General features: G+C 40.5%; 1 protein-coding gene across 4 annotated transcripts in view; it reads left to right on the top strand.

Moving 5' to 3' along the window:
* CRIM1 (cysteine rich transmembrane BMP regulator 1) overlaps positions 1-20,844 on the top strand; it is a 196,649-nt gene that overhangs the window by 149,846 nt on the left and 25,959 nt on the right. For all 4 annotated transcript variants that reach the window (XM_050753298.1, XM_050753300.1, XM_050753302.1 and 1 more), the window contains 5 exons: positions 5,778-5,934; positions 8,123-8,244; positions 9,396-9,605; positions 13,488-13,703; positions 18,229-18,450. In XM_050753298.1, coding sequence (XP_050609255.1) covers positions 5,778-5,934; positions 8,123-8,244; positions 9,396-9,605; positions 13,488-13,703; positions 18,229-18,450 — 927 coding nt within the window. The remainder of the gene's footprint in view (positions 1-5,777; positions 5,935-8,122; positions 8,245-9,395; positions 9,606-13,487; positions 13,704-18,228; positions 18,451-20,844) is intronic.

Here is a 20,844-nt window from a genome sequence, read left to right as displayed (position 1 = left end):
AAACAAGGCCAGCACCCCACAAATATTTCTCCTGTCTTCATTGATTTGTTGTTAGTTCATTCATTCATTATTTTATTCATCTAGCATTTGTTGAGTGCCTACTATAGGCTAAGCTCTGTAGGGATACAAAGAAGATTAAAAATAGTCCTTACCCTTGACTTACATTGGTAATTTGTTGGTAATATTAGTCATATGTTAATATGTTGTAAAGAGATACAACATAATCTAGCCTGTTGTAGACAGTCACATTAGGATTGAAATCAAAACCCTGTAGAAACATGTCCTTCAAAAGTATGTGACAAGTATATGACACAGAATTCTTTCATTCAAACATATTGTAGTTTACTGTTTTAATCTGTAACAAATAACATTCTTGTAACACTAAGAAAAGTAGTATACATCCAGGACATACAGAAAGTTTACATTATCCCTGACTCAGTTCCTCAGAAACATGGTTAGAATAAAAAATGTTTTTAAAAGTACGATAGCAACAAAAGTTTAAAACTAAAATTATTTTTAAATGATATAAAGCTAAAAAATTAAATAAAAAATAAATAAATAAATAAAATAAAATGGTATAAAGCCACTAGTAACCTAACACTTTATTGATACAAGCTTTTAACAACATTGCTCTTTAACCAGTGTCTGTTGCTAATAGACATAATATACCCGCTTAGTACATGAACTCTGTATGAAAGGCATCTGTATGAATTAAGTACCATCAATCTTTTGGCATCTTAGTGTACACATCTTTAAATCAAGTGGACTTGATCAGATTATTTGTAACTTCTCTTCCAGTTTTAACATTCTTTAATTTTAGATGTTAATAATGCTTTTTCTAGAAACTGATGCAGGCATGTAGAATTTTGCATCAGTCAGCAGAGAGGAAAGAGCCTTCATATTTTTCATGAAATATGTATCTGAATCAAACATCACAAGAAGGTTGCAGCATTGAATATAGGAAGGCAGGCTCCTTGTTTTATTTCACTGTAATTCTAAACTAACACCTATCAGGGTCAAAATTGGGACCACCATTTGTAATGTTGCATTTCTGTATTTAATAGTCTTGGGAACTTCATGGCCATCCTGAACTGATAATAGGTTTGTAGGAATTGCCAGTATCTAAGAGTTTAAAATACAGTAAGTCCTCACTTAACATCCTCTGTAGATTCTTGGAAACTATGACTTTTGTGAATTGACATGTAACAAAACCAGTTTTACCAGAGGCTAATTGATATAAACAAGAGTTAAGTTCCTACCTTATATTTCTGGTCACGAAAACATCACCAAACTTCTAAATAAAGACCTAAAACATTTCTAATAGTAAAAGTTAAAGTAAGTATGAGTTATATATACATTTAAGAAAGATTAACCAAAAACAAGTACAATGGTGATTCCCCATTTTTATTGAATCACTGAGTGATAGTAGTTGTAGTGGTGCTGTGTTAAATCAACGAATAAATGTTTGCAAAGCAAACATTGTAAGGAGCACCTCCTTCTGCCATGCAGTTCAAACACGTACAATACCCACTATGGCAGGCTCACTGAACCCTTTGCATTGTTTATTGTACGTTTGTGTGATTATCGCCTGCTTTAACGCATTTTTATTTTGTAAGAATTTGTATTTATTCACTCATTTATTTTCCAAAATGTTTATTCCAGGCCAGGGTTGAGGGTAGCTAGAGTCCATCCCAGCAGCTCTGCAAGCTGCAAGGTGGGAATCGACCCTGGACAGGACACCATCCCATTGCAGGGTGCACTCTCACACACACACACACACACACACACACACACACACTCACTCTTTCTCACATACTCTCTTTCTCTCTCTCTCTCTCACACACACACACTCTCACATTCTCTCTCTCACATACGCTCTCTCTCTCACACACACTCTCACATACTCTCTCTCACACACACACACACAGTCTCCCTCTCTCTCTCTCTCTCACATACTCTCTCTCTCTCTCTCTCTCACATACACACACACACACTCTCACATACTCTTTCTCTGTCTCACACACACACACACACATACACATTCAGATTAGGACCATGTAGACACTCCAGTTCACCTAATATGCTCATATGCTTATCCCACACAGCGTGGAGAGAACATGCAGTCTCCACACACAGAGTGGCCCCAACCGAGAACTGATTTTTATTCCCCTTGTTAAAGTTATGACCCAATGACATTGAACAAAACCACTGCTGTTTGAGGACCTGCTGTACTACAGCGAAGAGATGCAGAAGTATGCAGCGCTCCTCTAGGGGACACCATCCACAGTGTGTTCTCCATGGAGGTTACATTGTGTTTATATATAATAAAGAATGAATGGCGCCCCCCACAGCTGCATCACGTGTTGAGCATAGGAGCAAACATTTCTTTTTTTCCAGAATGAACAGAGTGTTTACTACATAGTTGCTATCGACCGGCACTGGTGTACAGGCCCTGTACTTTGCCATTATTCATCACTTTCTCTTCAATAGTAACTTCTCCCCATGGATTAGAAAGCAGTTTTAGATCACAGTAAAGTCATAATGCTGAAAAATTATGAACATAAAGCCACCTTTTTCTCCATGGTTGCCTCAAGTGATGTACTGAAGCTTTACAAATAAACCCCTACCCTTCTATGAATACTGTTTTTCTAATCTCTGTTCTACTCTTTCTTTATGGTTTTTATTGTTTTTCTTTTTGTTTTTTTTAAGACACAGGTTCTTGCTCTGTCACCCAGGCTGGTGTGCAGTTGTGCAGTCATAGCTGTCACTGCAGCCTCAACCTCCTGGGCTCAAGTAGTCCTCTTGCCTCGGCCTCCCAAGTAGCTGGGATTACATTCACTCACCACCACACCCAGCTAATTTTTTATTTTTTGGCAGAGGCAGGGTCTCACTATGTTGCACAGGCTGGTCTCAAACTCCTGGCCTCAAGCAGTTCTCCCACCTCGGCTTCCCAAAGTGCTGGGATTACAGGTTCAAGCCAGCTGCAGTCAGTCTGCTCTGTATTTAAATGTTTGCCATGATACATTTCTCTTAAGAAAACTTCATAATTGACATATGTGGATTTAAGACTACCTTCCAGTCTTTAATGGTGTCTATTTCTGAACTAGAAGATGGTATTTTGAGATGTTTTGGCAAGTGCCAGTATTTCAGGAAAATTTCAGTGTTATCAGAGTAAGTTATTTTCATGCTGTCATTTCTCTGATAATATGGCAGTCTTCATGACAGTGGAGGAGTAGGTAACAAGAACATTGATGCATTTATTTAGCAAATGTTGTGGAATACCCACTCTGTACTAAATACCACTGTAGTCCCTATACAGTGTGCCTAAAGATACCAGGGCCTGGGCCTAGAGCTCCCTCTGTTGGGAAGCTGCATGTAGATGGGCCAGAGCGTAGCATGCAGGGGAATGTTCCCAGTTCAGGGCAGCACTAGGGCATCCCACTGTAGGAGGCATAGCCAGTCTCCTTCTAATGAATGTCCTGTATTTTTATTTAAATGCACCAGCCTTTCTTTGAAATTCCCTTCCATTGCAAAGCAGAGGTAGATTACAGACTAGTTTTTATCACGTTGTTTAAACTTAAATGGAGACACAGCAGTTTTCTTTAAAGGTGAAGCACATTCTAGATCAAGGTCTATGGAAAAACTCCTTTTATTGCAGGACCAGAAAAATAAAGGCACCAAGGTGCTCAGGCTCCAAAATTTCAAGGAATTTAATCCCAAGTGATATTGACTGACTCTGGGAAGTTTTCAGGGTGTTTTTAATTCATCTGTTTCCCAACATAATCCATTTGTGGTCATGACCTAAAAGTTCTTGTGACAGAAAAATGAGTTCACAATTTAGATCTCTGTGTTAGAGAAACATGGCTAATAAAGTCTTCTTTTTTCACCATTCCCTTAATAATGGGGAATGAAAAATTATGACCTTTCGAGTCATATAATTACAAATTTCTAAATGAACCATTTAGAAGTTCTCTTCTAAGGATGCAAATTAGTAATCAGTTGCTTTGCAGTGTAATACAGGCCCATGAGGTTATATTTATATGTGTAATAAAAGGTTTATGATAATGATAGAGTAGAAAATTATACCATAAATCACATTTTCCTTCTTAAAAGATAGCAAATTAAATATGCAAATATTGCCAACTAAGATTCACAAAAGACGCTATCTTGAAATATTTATGTAAAACACGGACCCATTTCACCTATTCATTGTAGTTAAGGTTTAATTTTAGATTATAAGTGTGTTTTGAGGGGACAGATGCATTCTGTTTTTCCCAGTGACTTATGTGTTATTACAGTATTCATGCTTAAAGGATGTCCAGATAAAATAAAAATGTGTTCATTATTCCAATAATAGACTCCGCTTCCCATTTCACCAGTCCATGTAGAACAATACTCAAATATTGCCATACTTTGGCCATCACCATATTAACTTCCCTTCTTTAAATTTGATTGTCTTTCAAATTCTACATTTAATTCACACAGATCTCAGCTTGCTTAATTTATATAATAAAGCATGCTTTTTTTTTTAACCTTAAACATTTCTATTTCCCTTTTCTCTGGTAAGCCTTATATAACCTTTTAAAAATCATTTTGGAAGACTTCTGTTAGGCTAATAACTTCAGTAATGTTGCTAGTCACCATTGCTACTTTCGTTTTTTGTTCTTCTAAAATAGTGTAACTGACTAGCAGAGGACAGTTAAACATCACTCCAGGTTCTGCTAACAGGGGATACTTTGAACACTTCAAATAGTGGTTACTTAAACATTAATATGAGTATTTTTTTCAACACACACATTTCGTTAACTAAAAAGCCTATTATGTAAGTATATCCAAATACATGGGTATTTGTCAGCCCGTAGAGAAAAAACACTGAATATTTTAATTACTAGCATGTTGTAAGAGATGTACTTTTTTAAAGGAGTAGTAAGAAATCCCTTATGCTGCATACAATATGCAGTGTTATATGATATATATCTAACACCCATAAAGGTAATTATCATGTGAATATTTAAAAACAGGCGTTATGGGATGGGCGCAGTGACTCACACGTGTAATCCCAACACTTCGGGAACCTGAGACAGGCAGATCACTTGAGGTCAGGAGTTCAAGATGAGCCTGGCAACATTTAGCAGAGACGGCGAAACCCCATCTCTACTAAAAATACAAAAATCAGTTGGGCGTGGTGGCGCATGCCTGTAATCCCAGATACTGGGGAGGCTGAGGTGGGAGAATCACTTAAACCCGGAAGACAGAAGTTGCAGTGAGCCAAGATCATGCCACTGTACTCCAGTCTGAGTGACAGAGCGAGAGATTCTGTCTCAAAAAAAAGAAAAAAGGACATGCATTATTATGGACATGCAACAGAAATAAAACATATAATGAAAATTGGACTGTAAATTTATAATTCCCACATAACATAAATGGTCATCAGTGGTTTAAAGTGATTTATAAAGTTCATGGAAAAATTATCTGAGTCATTAATTGTAATAGTTATCAGCCTGTTCTTCACTCAGAGCCTACCAGATTTGGGTACACTTTAGAAATCTGTGCATTTCAAAGTTGGACTTTATTTTGTTTATTACCACCAAAGCATGGAGTCATGTGATAACCATGAAATAGCACAGTCAGTGCTTTTTAATGATAACCAGGGCCATGGTAGAGCTGAGAAATTGGAATCTGTGCAAGAGTGGAGGATTCGGGGAGGGTATTTTAGCATCGAAGTGTTCTGCTCTGTTCGTCTTTGGAAGAAACCTGCCGTCTCTGTGTCTTCACAGGCGAGGAACTGTGCTCAGAACGTAAACAAGGCTGCACCTTGGACTGTCCCTTCGGTTTCCTAACTGATGCCCAAAACTGTGAGATCTGTGAGTGCCGCCCAAGGCCCAAGAAGTGCAGACCCATAATCTGTGACAAGTATTGTCCACTTGGATTGCTGTATGTATTTCTTAATTCAGAAAAGCTATTATGAAGTGCAACTTGGCGAAATGTTTCTACGCATTTTGTTTTATATGTTGTTTGTGAATTAATCTATGATGTATTGAGCCCAGAATGTCTATACTTGTTAGGTGATTCAGAAAGTGCGGAAAAGGTTGTATCTCCAAAGAAAAGAATCAGATTTAACTCTTATTTTTTATGGAGGTGGGCCAGACACACGCTTTGTGCCTGTTGTGTGAGACTTTCCCATAGGAGAGTCCTTTAGACACTGCTGGCGAGATTAGGAGATGGAATTGTGAGGGCCCAGTGTTGGAAATGCTACAGCCCTTCACACCTGTCCCAGGGTCTGTCTGTGATCATTTATTTAACATATACTCTAAGATCAATTGAAGACCGACCCCCACTCACTTGAAATATAATGCATCCTTACCTGCCATGCCTAGGTGTCTCACCTGGGAACTAGTCAGCATTTCGTATTTTTTTCTTTATCTAGTGTTAGATTTTATGAATTTTCTTAGAGATAAGGGTCATGACTTTTGTTATTTTAATACACCTTATTGAGTCAAACTCCACGAGAATCTAGATTATTCCGGTGGGGGAGGGCAGAAATAGACACTTCATATTTGTTTCTTTAGTGTTTGCATAAGCACCTGTATTTGCCTTTATATCAAGTTGATACCTTTAGAAAAATCACCTTAATTTATATTTTTTCCTTTGCTGTCTTTCATTTCAATCTGTCTTTCCAACTTGGTATATTTATGTGAGTGTATGTGAGTGCTAGAAATTCTTTTTTTTTTTTTTTTTTTTTTTTTTTTTTTTTTTTTAAGGCAGGGTATTGCTCTGTCACCTAGGCCGTAGTGCAGTGGCACAAGCATGGCTCACTGCAGCCTCAACCTCCCAGGCTGTCAGTCCTCCCAGCTCAGCCTCAGCCTCCCAAGTAGCTGGGACTAGAGGCATGTGCCACCATGCCCAGCTAATTTTTGTATTTTTTGGTGAGATGGGGTTTCACCATATTTCCCAGGCTGATCTGGAACTCCTGGCTCAAGCAATCAGCCTGCCTCGGCCTTCCAAAGTGCTGGATTACAGGCATGAGCCACTGTGCCCAGCCTAGTACTAGTAATTATAAGGGACTTAGACCCATCATCTCTTCTCATCTTCTGTCAGTCATCCTTTTCATTCTTCCTTTAAAAATTCTAGTTTAGGGAGAGGTCTTCTTTCTAATTTTCATTGGATAATTAAATTGGAAACATTGTTCCTTAAAATTCCCCAGATAAAATAATGAATCATCATCATTCTTAATCCTAAAATATGAATATGATGCCAATAAGAGTATTATTTTTTAACCTAACTGCTCATGTAAAATGAAGTAGTATTACCACAATAGTAGCTGCAACCACTTGCTACAGTATCATGACAGTTCAGAATCAAGGCTTTGTTCAAATCCAACCGTCATCTTGGAGAAAAGTCTCTTAGATGATTGTGAATTTCACTTTGTATTCCTGCCGGCACATTCAGGGAGGACCCAGTTGGACACCTTGGACAACTGAATATTATACTGACTAGAACACATGTTTTAAGGACACATACCAAAAGAGAATTCCTGGCCAGACACCACATGGGAGTGTCAAGATGAAGGCAGCAGTTGGTGCCCCTTTTATGTAACCTTCTGACTAAAGAATTACTTTATGCATGCAGTAGATACTTCCAGAAAGGAGGGAGGGAGAGATAGATGGATGGATGGATCAGTAGGTGGGTGGGGGGGTGGGTGGGTGCGTGGATGGATGGATGGATGGATGGATGGATGGATGGATGGATGGATGGAGAAACAAATGAATAAACAGATAAACCAACAAAATCTCCTTCACTTTCCTATTCATGGAGTTTCACATTCATCTTTTTACTGTGGTGTACCACTCTCCCTAATTAAATCAACAGTCATGTCATTGGGATTCTGAGAGCCACGTCCTAGAAGCGCACAAGTGCTTGGGCAACTCTCAGCCTTGGTCATGAGTGAGTGGTGGTCATGGCCACAGGGTGCTAATTACCCATACCCCAGGAGTCTTTGAGAGCAAAAGTCAAGTCATTCTGTTTAATAGCAATATCACTTTATTGACCCTTGGTCTGAGTGCTTGGGCATCATTTGAGACATTTTGATTTTCTGACCTCTGACAAAATTTTAATTACCCAGGAAGAATAAGCACGGCTGTGACATCTGCCGTTGTAAGAAATGTCCAGAGCTGTCATGCAGTAAGATCTGCCCCTTGGGTTTCCAGCAGGACAGTCACGGCTGTCTTATCTGCAAGTGCAGAGGTAAGTGTATACACATGGCCCTTCCCCCTCAAAGCAGCCAGGGGCACCGAAACAAAGAACAGAAGGACACCCTGTAAATGAAATGGTTTCGGTGATTGCTGCCTATTCTGACACAAATGTCAGTCTCTGTGGGACTGTCCCACAGGACTCCATTTTCCTTTCATTTTTATGAAGTAAAAGCTTAGACTAGAATGTAAAGTAAGCGTATGATGGACAAGCACATTGACTAAATTAATCACTTCCTGGCTCTTTTTACTCGTATCAGGAACTTTAGCGTAAAGCACAATTATCTCAACCTCTATAGAGCCTCTCTCTGTTCAGGAGTACGATCCATAAAATTGCAACAGTAAATATCCCCATTTCAGAGTTCTAGAGGGTGGGTATAGCTCAAAAGTTAGCTTCTGTATTTCCAGATAACAGTTTTCCATGAGAATTTAGCCTTTGGCTGAATAAGCACATGCCAGCCCACAGCTGTGAATAAGCACAGAGCCCAGGTATCCCTGCTGCTTGAGGCTTCTCCAGGGAGATTCCTGAAGCCACTGAGCATGCGCCCTGACCGCTGTTTCTGCCCTTACCCCAGCTCCACCCCTGCTGCCTGTCCCTGTATGTTGTAGTTGTCAGCATGATCCACAGATTAAACTATAAAAGATTCCTAAACTTTGTTTTACGATTTTTCAAAACTGGACAGTTACCACCTTAATGGTGTTTCTAAGGGGTTGGAGTAAACAAAAATCTAGTCACTGTTTTAATTGTTCTGCTGAACAAACTCTGTTATTTGCAAGGGGCCCAGGATGTCCTCATTGGTTGAAGCTTCTAGAATGATTATTCTGAATACATTCAACATATGTGTAACATTTGTTATAAAATCAGTGCTTGTTTGTTGTATAAAATAAGAGAAAGTAAAGTAGAAGAAATAAAAAATCAGCGATCATCCTACCAATTGGAGAGAAACTATTTGCAGGTTTTTTCCTCTTTTTTCAAAATTGAGAGCATATTGACTTAAATTCTTTCCATGAACAGGTCTCATATCACAAACTATCCTGTGTAGACATAATTGTTGGTGGCCAGGGTCCAGTCCATGTACAGACTCCGCAGGCTGTTTCTCCTATGCAATAGCCACTTCTTTACCAGGCTGCCTTCTGTCTGTCCAGAGGTCTCTGCTTCAGCTGGGCCACCCATCCTGTCAGGCACTTGTCTCACCGTGGATGGTCATCATCATAAAAATGAGGAGAGCTGGCATGATGGGTGCCGGGAATGCTACTGTCTCAATGGACGGGAAATGTGTGCCCTGATCACCTGCCCGGTGCCTGCCTGTGGCAACCCCACCATTCACCCTGGACAGTGCTGCCCATCATGTGCAGGTAAAAGCTGGCTGCCATCTGTGTGCTCCATAAGCAAATGACTTCTGCCTTGCAGGGGCCTAGACACATTTGTAACTCTGGGGAGGTTGGAGGGGACGACCCCTGGAACACTTTTCAGCACTGCGTTGTTTTTGTCAACAACCACCACAGAATGGTCCGGGCACTATCAGTGAAGAACCAAAGACCAGAGAAAATTCTAACATTCTAGAAACAAGTCTCCTTTTTGAATGATTGACTCGGTTATATAAGGTCTTCGGATTACATTTTTGTAAAGGTTTGTGGGCTGATGTACTTACATTCCAGCTTTCCGTTTTATTGATAGCATATTAAGTCTGAATGTCCTCATTAATTTGAGGGGATTGGTGCTAGTTTTATCCCATAAAACCTTATCACATATAAAGTAATGTTTGAGAGGGAGAAACTTATTGAAGTCTGTGGCTATTGTTCTTTTATAAATTAGTGGACATGTGGCACTCTTGCCAAATGAAAAGATTTAGAGTTAACACACATCCAAAACCCTTAAAATCATAATCACGGTAATCAAGATAAGTTACTGGAAAGCCAGAACAGATTTGTAATTCAGGGGGGTCTGAATTATGATTGTCAATAACAGTAATTATAACCATAAACCTCATCTAGTACCTTTTATCCAAAGAGCTCAACACAGTCTTATGTCTATTATTTCCCTCTCTGTGCAGGCCACTTTGAGTTAGGGAAAACCACACTGAGGCCGTTTCTCATTTGGAAAACAGACACAGAAAGATGGACTCTCTTACCCAGAGTAAAATAGTATGTTTGCCGAAAGGCCTGGGAAAAATGAAGTCTCTCAAATCTTGTATCAGATTTCTTTCGAAGTTAAGTCTACTGTCAGATTTTGGAGTATGATTGTTTTTCCTCTGGTCAGTCCTGGTCCTGCATCTCCCTGTGCATGAGTCCACCTGTGCAAAAGGTGTAGCTGGGAACCTGAGGCCTGGTCCTTTTGCAACAAGACTAGCCTGGGAGGGAAGTTGACCTTGTTCGCATAATGGTCGGGGAGTCAGGGAGAGGGACACTTAAGTCCCTTTCAGCTCTGAGATTCTGCACAGCTCAATAGCTACAGTATCAGAGTGACAGGCAGCTCCCATACCTTGTAGAAAACCAGATTACAATGCAGAAGAGATGACTCTCTTTATTTTGTTTTGCTTCCCTGTAGTTCAGTTAGAGGTATTCCATATCAGAACTCTTTCCTTTTTTCCCGTATTTTGCTAGTTAAATGTGAAAAACTTCTAGAGCCCCCTGCATAAGAAGGTAAATGAGGACTTTAATATGATAGAACTTTGTATTGACTCTTTGGGGAGGGAAAAGTCATGTGTTTGCATGGAGACCCCTGCTTTAATTATAGATGTGAATGCATAGAGGAGGGATTTGTACCTGGGTCTTCGCTAAACGTCCTCAATGAAGAATTCTAACAGCTAGACTGGTAGAAATGCAAAGACATTAAGAATAGATAATTGACCTAAGAGCTGAAAATGAGTAGAACCAGAAAGATCTTTCTCTATTACAGTGTCGTGGAAAGTTCTTACGTAAGCACACGTGAAGTTGTTGTTAATACCTTATTGTGGGTGTGTCAACATCTGGATATACGTGTATGAAAACACATTTATGTATATGGATGTGTAGAGGTAAATTTTTTTCACAAACCTTTTGCATGTTGCCATATAAGGCTCCTTCTGAGTAGAGACTCCAGAGCTGTTGCATTCACGGACTCCTATTTTAAAGAATATTTTTCTCCCCTCTTCATTCCAAGATCAGCTGTTTTTCTTCTTGGGATACAGGAGCATCTCCTGAACTCTTCTAATGAATATTTACTAAATGATATCGTCTCTGAGATTTTCTGTCTTCCATACTCTCTACCTTTGAGTTTATCTTTTGTCTCCATGTCCCTGGCCCCTCTTGTGTTTTGCCTTGAGGCACATCGTGTGGCAAAAAGGTGAGCAAGAAAGCATACCTACAAACACACACATCAGATTTCCTCTGACCACTTCCGTACATGTCAGCATTTAACAAGGCAGTAATTGTCAGTCCTCTCTAAGCCCTTTTTGAAAGCAGTAAGGGAGGCTTTTGCTATATTCATGTGTTGATACTCTTTGGGACTTTTGTTTCTCTGTAAACCACAAATGCACATTTACCATATTGTTCAGCACAGTTTTCACTGTAATCATCTTCCTCTCTGTTGTTCTTATACTGGAAAGTTGGTTACAGTTGCTTGTGAATGTAAGCATGGATTGATGAATATCAGTTTTCTGTGATAGTCCCTGGGTCTAAGTTCCAGCCTTTTTAGTAATTCCCTTGAGACGAAGCTGTATTAGAAGTTTTTACCCCCTTAACTGGAAATCAGCTCACATCACTTAATTTCATTAGTATTGTTGACTCTCATGCTAACCACCACTTTGAAAGTCATAGCCCCAATTCACTCTTAAGGAGATTTCAGCTCTGAGCATCTCTGCATATATGGACCCGTAATGGGGCGTGACTTCCACCGAGCTCCAAGCATGAGCTAGCCATGATGTCTCCAGACTATTTCTTGGCGGGATTCAACACTGTCAACACCTTCTGGAAGTGCTTGTTGTATTTGGATTACATGACTATGGTTAATGTCTTCATACTTCTCATTTCCCCAGAAAAACTTCAGGGCAACTCCCAGCCCCTCTTCAGACATTTTCAACATTAAATTCCCTCTCTATCAGTGTCATCTCTCCAAGAGACCAAAACTACCTCTCCTCTGGGGCAGGAAATGATAGTTATCACCAGCCTTCCAGCATTTACCTCTCTTGATGATGTTGTTGCCAAACACATGTTTAGTCTCAGGTGAGGGTTTTCAGACTGTTAATTCTATGGGAGCATTCCTGCTCAGTTTGCTGGCCGCTGGTTTAGATTGGGGTGTGGCCTGCTTGACAGCAGGATGTATTTCCAAGCATAAAAGTACTCAGGATCCCAGAAATAATAAAGCAGATAGGACATCGATCATTTGGATGTTTTATTTAATCTGGATACATATCCGTGATCCAAACAACCATAGACTTGGGTTGCAGTTTCCCTTGTCTCTTCCTGAGCTCTCAGTTTCCTCGTGCGTAAAATAAGGTGACTGTAAGGAATAAATGAAATAACACGTGTAGGCCGGGCGCGGTGGCTCAAGCCTGTAATCCCAGCACTTTGGGAGGCCGAGACGGGCGGATCACAAGGTCAGGAGATCGAGACCATCCTGGCTAACCCGGTGAAACCCCGTCTCTACTAAAAAAATACAAAAAACTAGCCGGGCGAGGTGGCGGGCGCCTGTAGTCCCAGCTACTCGGGAGGCTGAGGCAGGAGAATGGCGTAAACCCGGGAGGCGGAGCTTGCAGTGAGCTGAGATCCGGCCACTGCACTCGAGCCTGGGCGACAGAGCGAGACTCCGTCTCAAAAAAAAAAAAAAAAAAAAAAAAGAAATAACACATGTAAAGTGCTTAGCATGGAAATAACTGAACCATAGCAAGTATTCCGTAAATGAGAGATCTGAATTCGAGTCAATCCTGCACATTCACAGAAATGCCTGAAGAGGCCCCTGTTCTCATCTCTAGAGAGGAAGTCCCCTCCCTGTAATTTAATGATCTTATTGAATTCTCTTACTACTGTTGACGGACTCAAACCACTCGAACCTCACATCCTAATATTAGTTCTTTTGCCATTGTCTTCTGTTTCCATGCATGGAATATTTTCTTCGCTATTCTCTTGGTAAGAATAGAGTGAGATGCTCTTCAGAGTTCATCTTTTTTATCCCTTAAAGCAAACAGCACCAGGCTTTCAAGAGTTGGAAAGACTGCAGATGAATAATGTCTTGTGTTCTGATTTTGTGTCATTCCCCAGATGACTTTGTGGTGCAGAAGCCAGAGCTCAGCACTCCCTCCATTTGCCACGCCCCTGGAGGAGAATACTTTGTGGAAGGAGAAACGTGGAACATTGACTCCTGTACTCAGTGCACCTGTCACAGCGGACGGGTGCTGTGTGAGACAGAGGTGTGCCCACCGCTGCTCTGCCAGAACCCCTCACGCACCCAGGATTCCTGCTGCCCACAGTGTACAGGTAAGCAGCGTCATGCCTCGTATATGTTTGGTGGGGAAGGATGCAGCTCTGGGTGTTGTCATTCTGTGGGACCCACAGGTCAGGGTGACCCCCATGTAGGAGGGTGCCAAACCGGGTATCGCATCAGGAACAGCTATCAGCCTGCTTCCTGCATGTATTCTCTTTACCAGCCACCTATTTATGCAGTCAATGTGCCTCATACCTGAGATAACTGTGAAACAAAAAAGGAGACTGTTTATCTTGCCATTTATTTCCTTAACCCTACATCTCAAACTCAAGGAATATACCTAAGTAGAGATAGTTCCACCGCACCAAATTAACCAAATGATTTTGTTAATGTGAAAAGTCATCTTTGTGTAACAAATGTGAAGAACAGTTATTGATAAATAATGTAAATAAAATTCTTTGAAAAATGTAAGGGTGGTGAAGAGACCTTGATATATGCATAATGCCACACTCTCAAACTTGGGATGATTAGTAAGTTAATACTAAAAAGCATTAAGTAAGTAGCACTGCACATGTATAAGGAGTTCCATTATTTTCTACTTTTTATTTCTCAGATTATCTGACCTTAGCAGGTAAATGTATGGCCATGAAACTTATTAGAAGGAAATTTGTCAAGATGTTAATCAAAAGTTACTGGTTTTATATAACTTTAGTAGTACTTTTAATTAACAGTAGATGTGACTTTTTCAAAAGATATTTAAATATGAAATTACCAAGTTGACAGAACAACTAGTTTTCTTGTTGTTGCTTATTCTTCCCATATTTCAACTTAATAACCATTTACTTTCTAAACATATATTCATAGAGCATTTCTGCTCAGCAAAACATAAACCCTTGTATTTTATTACTTTTTTTACATTGGATTATCTGGTCAGCTTGCCAGAATCTGTTGTTCCATTATTATGTGCAGCATCATCAGTGTCTAAATTTTTTATAGGTATATGTTGATGGCATTTTTGGAATTGATAGATGAACTTATAGGGATAGCCACATTACTGGCTGTTGTCATCATGCACGGCAGCCCAAGTATTACCGTTTTAGTACAGAATTGTTAATCTGAGAAGCTTAATTAGCACTACATCTTTTCTAGTATAAGAAATAGTTCATATGTGTTACATTTTTAGGATATGCATGACCTATCATTTCCAACTATGTTGTCAACACAATTTACTCAGATTCAAACCTTACTAATGTTTTTTGTTAATATATAGCAATGACTTTATTTACATCCCCTTGGTAGAAACCCCTTAGAGTGGTCTTTTCCTTGGTGATAATGGATTTATATCCATTTAGCTATTGAATTTACAAATATTTATAGAATGCCTGAATTGAGCTATGGGGATTCCAAGGTTAACGAAAACAGACATGACTCCTGTCCTGGAGCAATCGCCAAAAAAAGAGCCAAGCAATCCAATATTCCACATTAAGTCAATAATGATAAAGTAAGAGGTGTGCCTTGAAAGGGAGGATTCAAGAACATAGGCAATCTGGGAAACTAAAGCAGCAAATACCCCTAGTGCTGTTTGTGTTAGGATCTGAGTGATGAACTTAGGGGTTGACTAAGGGGGTGGCACTGGGGGAGGAAATGCCTCCAGGACCACTGGCCCAAATTCATTGATGGGACACCTTACTGAACTCAGAGTTTCAACCCGTACAGAGAAGGAGAGCTACGTGGAGATGGAACCTCTGAGTATGCTAATGTGGGTGGCATGTGCAGAGGCCCAGGGGTTCTAGCCAAGCAAGGCGGTGGTATTCCTGCATCCCTTTCCATCTTTCCAAAGAACAGGCAGCCCCTCACGTGCCTGGCTTTGACTTCTCATTCATTAACTTAGGCCTGGATTTTTTTCTTTACCTATAACTAATGGATGTTTCTGGACTTTCTCAATCACAGTTGTATTGAGATACAAAAAAATAAAAAGCTTTAAAACTCAAATTATCAATTTCTTCCCATCACAGTAATTCTCAACAGTGGCACTGATAAGCGGCATATTACACATATAGAAAAATACCATCTCTAATCTTAGGACACTTGCATTCTAAAATGGCCCAAAAGGCATAGCTCCACAGTGTGATAACAGCTTACGAAGGGTCATATCCCTCATGCTGCTTCCATCTGTGGGATGCCCTGTCATTTCCTCTCTTCAGCTTTCCCTCTTCTCTGGCCTGGTTTAAAGCAAGGTCTGGTAAGGAAATGAGGAAAGACTGCACATCACTGCAAGTGAAGCTTATTTCACTAGCATACAAAAGGGAGAGGGTAAAATAGCACTTGTTTCTTTCCATAATGTTCAAAATTTTCTTTCCTTTATTTTTAGAGTTGGAAAAAAGCATGGCAGAGAAGGGAGAGGGAGGTAGAAAATGAAAAGAATAAAGGAACACCAGTGAAAACACTGGTAAAGATCAAATAAAGGAGTAAACATTTGGAAACAGAAGTGTAAAGAAGGGGGCCTAGAGCAGGAAAAATGAGAAAAGAGGCCCAAAGAAGGGAGATGCTATGGGTAAGATTCCAAAAAACAGTGTCGATCAGGGTTGGATCAGGAACCTCCTGCCTGGTGGAAGGAAACCTGCAGACTGCCTCGGCTCCAGCCCTCATGCCATCACTGCCAGCATATGCTGATGCCCTCTGGGTTCTTTCCAGGCCTCGGTGAGAGCCCTGCAGATTCCAGGCTATTCACTTCACTGTCATTCCATAGCTTCCTCACTGCTGTTCCTGCTTCCTCTTTTCAGTTTTTAGACACAAGGTTGGAAATGCTTGCATGAGCTAAGTTAACGTAAGTCACAAAAACCTCACGGAGATTTGCAGGGCCTATTGTGAACAAGAGGGTATTGTCCTTATTTCTAGCCAAAGCAGAAGTTAGCACTGGTCAGTCTCTTGAGGAAGAAATTATCCCTAGACATAGGTAACCACAAAAAGGTCATTGAGAAAGTCATCCTGTCTTGCCATCTCTAACCTATGTGGATGGGATCTGTGGAATCATATCTGAAATTGGACCTGGAGTACATATGGAGCCATGGAACAAATGGCTGTTCTTCAACTTATGCCTGCTGCCTTTGGGACTAGTCATAGGAGATACGGTTACCCAGTTTAAAGGAGAGGGTATGGGCCGAGCCCATTATGCTGGCTTCTCTGTCTCTCGTAGAAGGTCCACAATGAAGTAACTGCCTTGGTCCTCAAAAAGGCCCTTCTGGTCACATCCTACTTACTGGCTGTAGGGTATATTCATGAGGTGGATAGAAGGAAAAAGTGACACGTAGAGCTTCTGGATCATGTGCTAACTACATGTCTCAGTTGTTTCTGGTTCTTGGCTAAAAATAAGAGTTCATGAAGTTGGTTCTGGGAAGAACAGACGACAACTCTTTCGATTGTGGACACATTGAGAAAATGTGGCCCTCTTAGAGGTTCGCTAGGTAGGGCTGTCGTGGCTGTGTCTAGACTCTTGAGTGGTGAAGTTGATTGGAAATGCTCTCTTATCAGTGGGATTATGACATTTCTAAACTAGGAACCACACCCACTTACATTTTCCTTTCTGATATCTCAGTCATATTGCTGCCTGAAGTTACAGTTTTCATTGATTTTAGTGGAAACCAATGCCCAAAGTGATATCTGGATTTTCTGGTGACATTTTCTGTTGCAAGTTGTAAATAGAGCTGGGGACTTTCAGGTCTCAGTCTTTAAATAGCAAAGAAACAGATGATTTGCACATGATTTCTCTGTGGTTGCATCCTTATGAGTGATTGAGATTTCTTATCTTTCAGCCATTAATGTGAATTCCTGAGCATTGGAATGTTGCACATAGGTGGGTTTTGGTAGTCTGGTACAATGAAAATTTGTCTGAATATTGATTGGTCAAAATTGCATGTGGCCGCAAGTAAGAAAAAACCCAGCTACAAATTTTAAGTAAATAGAGGTTTATTTTACATATATGACAAGACATTTGGAGGCACATGTTTATCAGCATTGATTCAGTGCCTCATTGGGGTCAAGGCCTTTCTCTTCTGATAGGGGTGTCACAGCCGTGATCAACACACTCCTATCAAGGCAGGAAGAATGTGGAAGGATGATGGCAGAACATATCTACCCTTCTTTGAAGAAAGTGAAAGCTTTCCCAGAAATCCCCTTGTTAGCCATTACGTCCCATTAGCTACAGCTAGATGATGGGGCCACCCCCATTTCAAGGGAGCCTAGGAAAGCAGGGAACAGGATTGTCCCATTTACTTACATGCATTGTAATCGAAGTCCTGGGACTACCCCAAAGAAAACCAGGATTGCATTAAGCTAATGAAGAAAGAGTGGATGTTGTGTAAGCAACTAACAGAATAACTGTGACACCTCTTTTTTGATCTTTGTTATTTTTAAAAATTTAAGACCCTTCCTGAATCAGCCTTTCTGATTTGTTACTGTGTCGTTTATTCAAGGAGGCACCCAAAGCCATCATGACTGGGTGTGCTGTGAAACACACTATGTTGCGTAGTTGCTGGCCAACAGCAGCATCTTTGCTGACCTATATGTTCATTTTTCCAGATCAACCTTTTCGGCCTTCCTTATCCCGGAATAACAGCGTACCTAATTACTGCAAAAATGATGAAGGGGATATATTCCTGGCAGCTGAGTCCTGGAAGCCTGACGTTTGTACCAGCTGCATTTGCATCGATAGCGTAATTAGCTGTTTCTCTGAGTCCTGCCCTTCCGTATCCTGCGAAAGACCTGTCTTGAGAAAAGGCCAGTGTTGCCCCTACTGCATAGGTAAGACCAAGAAAAAAACATCTTTCAACTGTTTTTTTTCCTGCTTGACATGTCACACAGACCCAATGTAGCAACACTGAGCAGAAGAGAGGTATGGAAGATGTACTCCCAAGAGGAGGTGCCTTAAGAATAAAGAAATGAGGCCAGGCGCAGTGGCTCACGCCTGTTATCCCAGCACTTTGGGAGGCCAAGGTGGGTGGATCACTTGAGGTCAGGAGTTCAAGACTAGCCTGGCCAAAATGGTGAGGCCCCATCTCTACCAAAAATACAACAATTAGCTGGGTGTGGTGGCACACACCTGTAATCCCAGCTACTCCAGAGGCTGAGGCAGGAGAATCACTTGAACACGGGAGGCAGAGGTTACAGTGAGCCAAGATTGCGCCACTGCACTCCAGCCTGGGTGACAGAGCAAGACTCCATCTCAAAAAAAAAAAGAAAGAAGAAAAAGAAGAATAAAGAAATGTTCTCTGAGAATGTCATAATGTTATAGCACTGTCGTGTTCTATCGGGCTCCTTTGCCAGTTCAGGGTTTTCAATTTCAGAACTCTTTCTCCAGCCTATTTTTTACAGTGTTTTGTTTTTTTTGTTTTGTTTTGTTTTTTTATAGACAGAGTCTCACTCTGTCACCCAGGCTGGAGTGCAGTGGCTCAATCTCAGCTCGCTGCAACCTCCGCCTCCTGGGTTCAAGCAGTTCTCCTGCCTCAGCCTCCCTAGTAGCTGGGATTACAGGTGCCTGCCACCTCGCCTAGCTAATTTTTGTATTTTAGTAGAGATGAGGACAGTGGTGTTTTTTTCCAGATAGAAACACCATGTCTCATATTAGAGTCCACTTAGTTTATAAAGCTTGCTGCTGCCTTGAGATCAACTAAATATGACATATTAATTTAATCTCCCCGTTGTTCCTGTCTTCTGGCACTTAATGGATTCTGTTTCAGCCACATGGTTGTCCCTGTCAATGGCTAGGCACACAGAGTGAGGCCTGAGTAACTAGAGCCCTCTCCTTCTTGTGACCCATGGTGGTGATGCATCTTTGTGAGCAGAGGATCTATGTATATTAGCACCTAACATCTGGGCCAAAACTAGTCCTATGGACATAAGCCAGATGCTGTTCTGAGGCCCAAAAGGTGAGACAGCTGGCAGTTCTATCAAGGACAGCCCCTGTTCCCTAGGCTTTCACTCTCTTTTAATGCTTTTGTATCCAGTAAAGCTCAAAGTCAAATGAAAGACGGTGACATGTTTCAATCAGATAGTGAACCTATAATCAGAGTAGCAAATGAAAAATTTTACAGTCTGTACTAATCACACATATTGTACATTTATTGTTGGAGATTTTGCATGTTTTCTAAACACAAGTCATTGCATATATCTGGAGTGATAGATGGGGAATAAAGGAGATCTGGCTACAGAGTTTTGTGGCATTTCCCATAGATAAGCTGAGGAATGGCGGCCGTAACTCAAGCTCATGAGGACATCTCCCTGTCCTTGTCTTGGAACCTCTGGCCACTAGACAGGGCCGCTCTGAGTCTTTTACTCTGCTTGTTGGTATATGAGATAGAAATAGCTGTTCTTAGGAATTTTACACAGATTTTCTTACTGTAATGGTCAAAGAGTAATAAAAGTTCTGTTTTAAAAGCTAGATGGCCAAAGAGTAATAAAAGTGTCTATTTTAAAAGCTAGAACTTCTTTTAATAGTTACCATCCATATAATTTATTCTTCAAACCGTGGTGCTTTTGAGAGTGAAAAGGGGGCTGTTAATAATTCTGATGGTACAATAGTCATAGATCAGGAGTGTCCCAAGCAAACTGGATATGTGCTAGCCCTGCATTTTAACACCGGCTTCTCTGTGCTGCCCGTAAGCTTTCTAGCTTCTAAGTAGAGCCAAAAATGTATCAAGGCATATATCCAATTTAGTGCTACTTACTTTTCAAAGAGCTGATCAAAATTCATGCAACAAAATGGCACTACATTTGGTGAGATCTAAATGAAAGCTACAACTAGGCTACTATTTAAGGCTGGGTAAGGGGGAAATATAGCCAATATCCCCATAGTTATATATCAAAACTTTTTTCTTTTAGCTTTTTAAGTTCAGAGGTACAAGTGCAGTAAAACTTCCATACTAAAGGAAATGGTTCACAAGTCAATCAGGGATACTTGTGTCATACTTGGGAAACCAGGGACCTGGAGGTCTGAGAATTCCATGTTACCTTCAGAGGAAAAACCTAACAGCAGATCTCTCACGTGTTGAAAATTCTCAGATTGTTTTGTGTAAATTTATTGTTGTGTTTTGCTACTTAATTGGTAAATTCGTAATTAGTAAATTATTCAACTAGTAAATTTGTTTTCATATGATAGATAATCATCTCTCACAAAACCAATTTAAATTCAAATGTATG

Source organism: Macaca thibetana, chromosome 13, assembly GCF_024542745.1.
Source record: "Macaca thibetana thibetana isolate TM-01 chromosome 13, ASM2454274v1, whole genome shotgun sequence".
NCBI classification, from domain to species: Eukaryota; Metazoa; Chordata; class Mammalia; order Primates; family Cercopithecidae; genus Macaca; species Macaca thibetana.
Note: the sequence above shows the minus strand (reverse complement) of the source record. Positions and strands in the feature narration are given on the sequence as shown.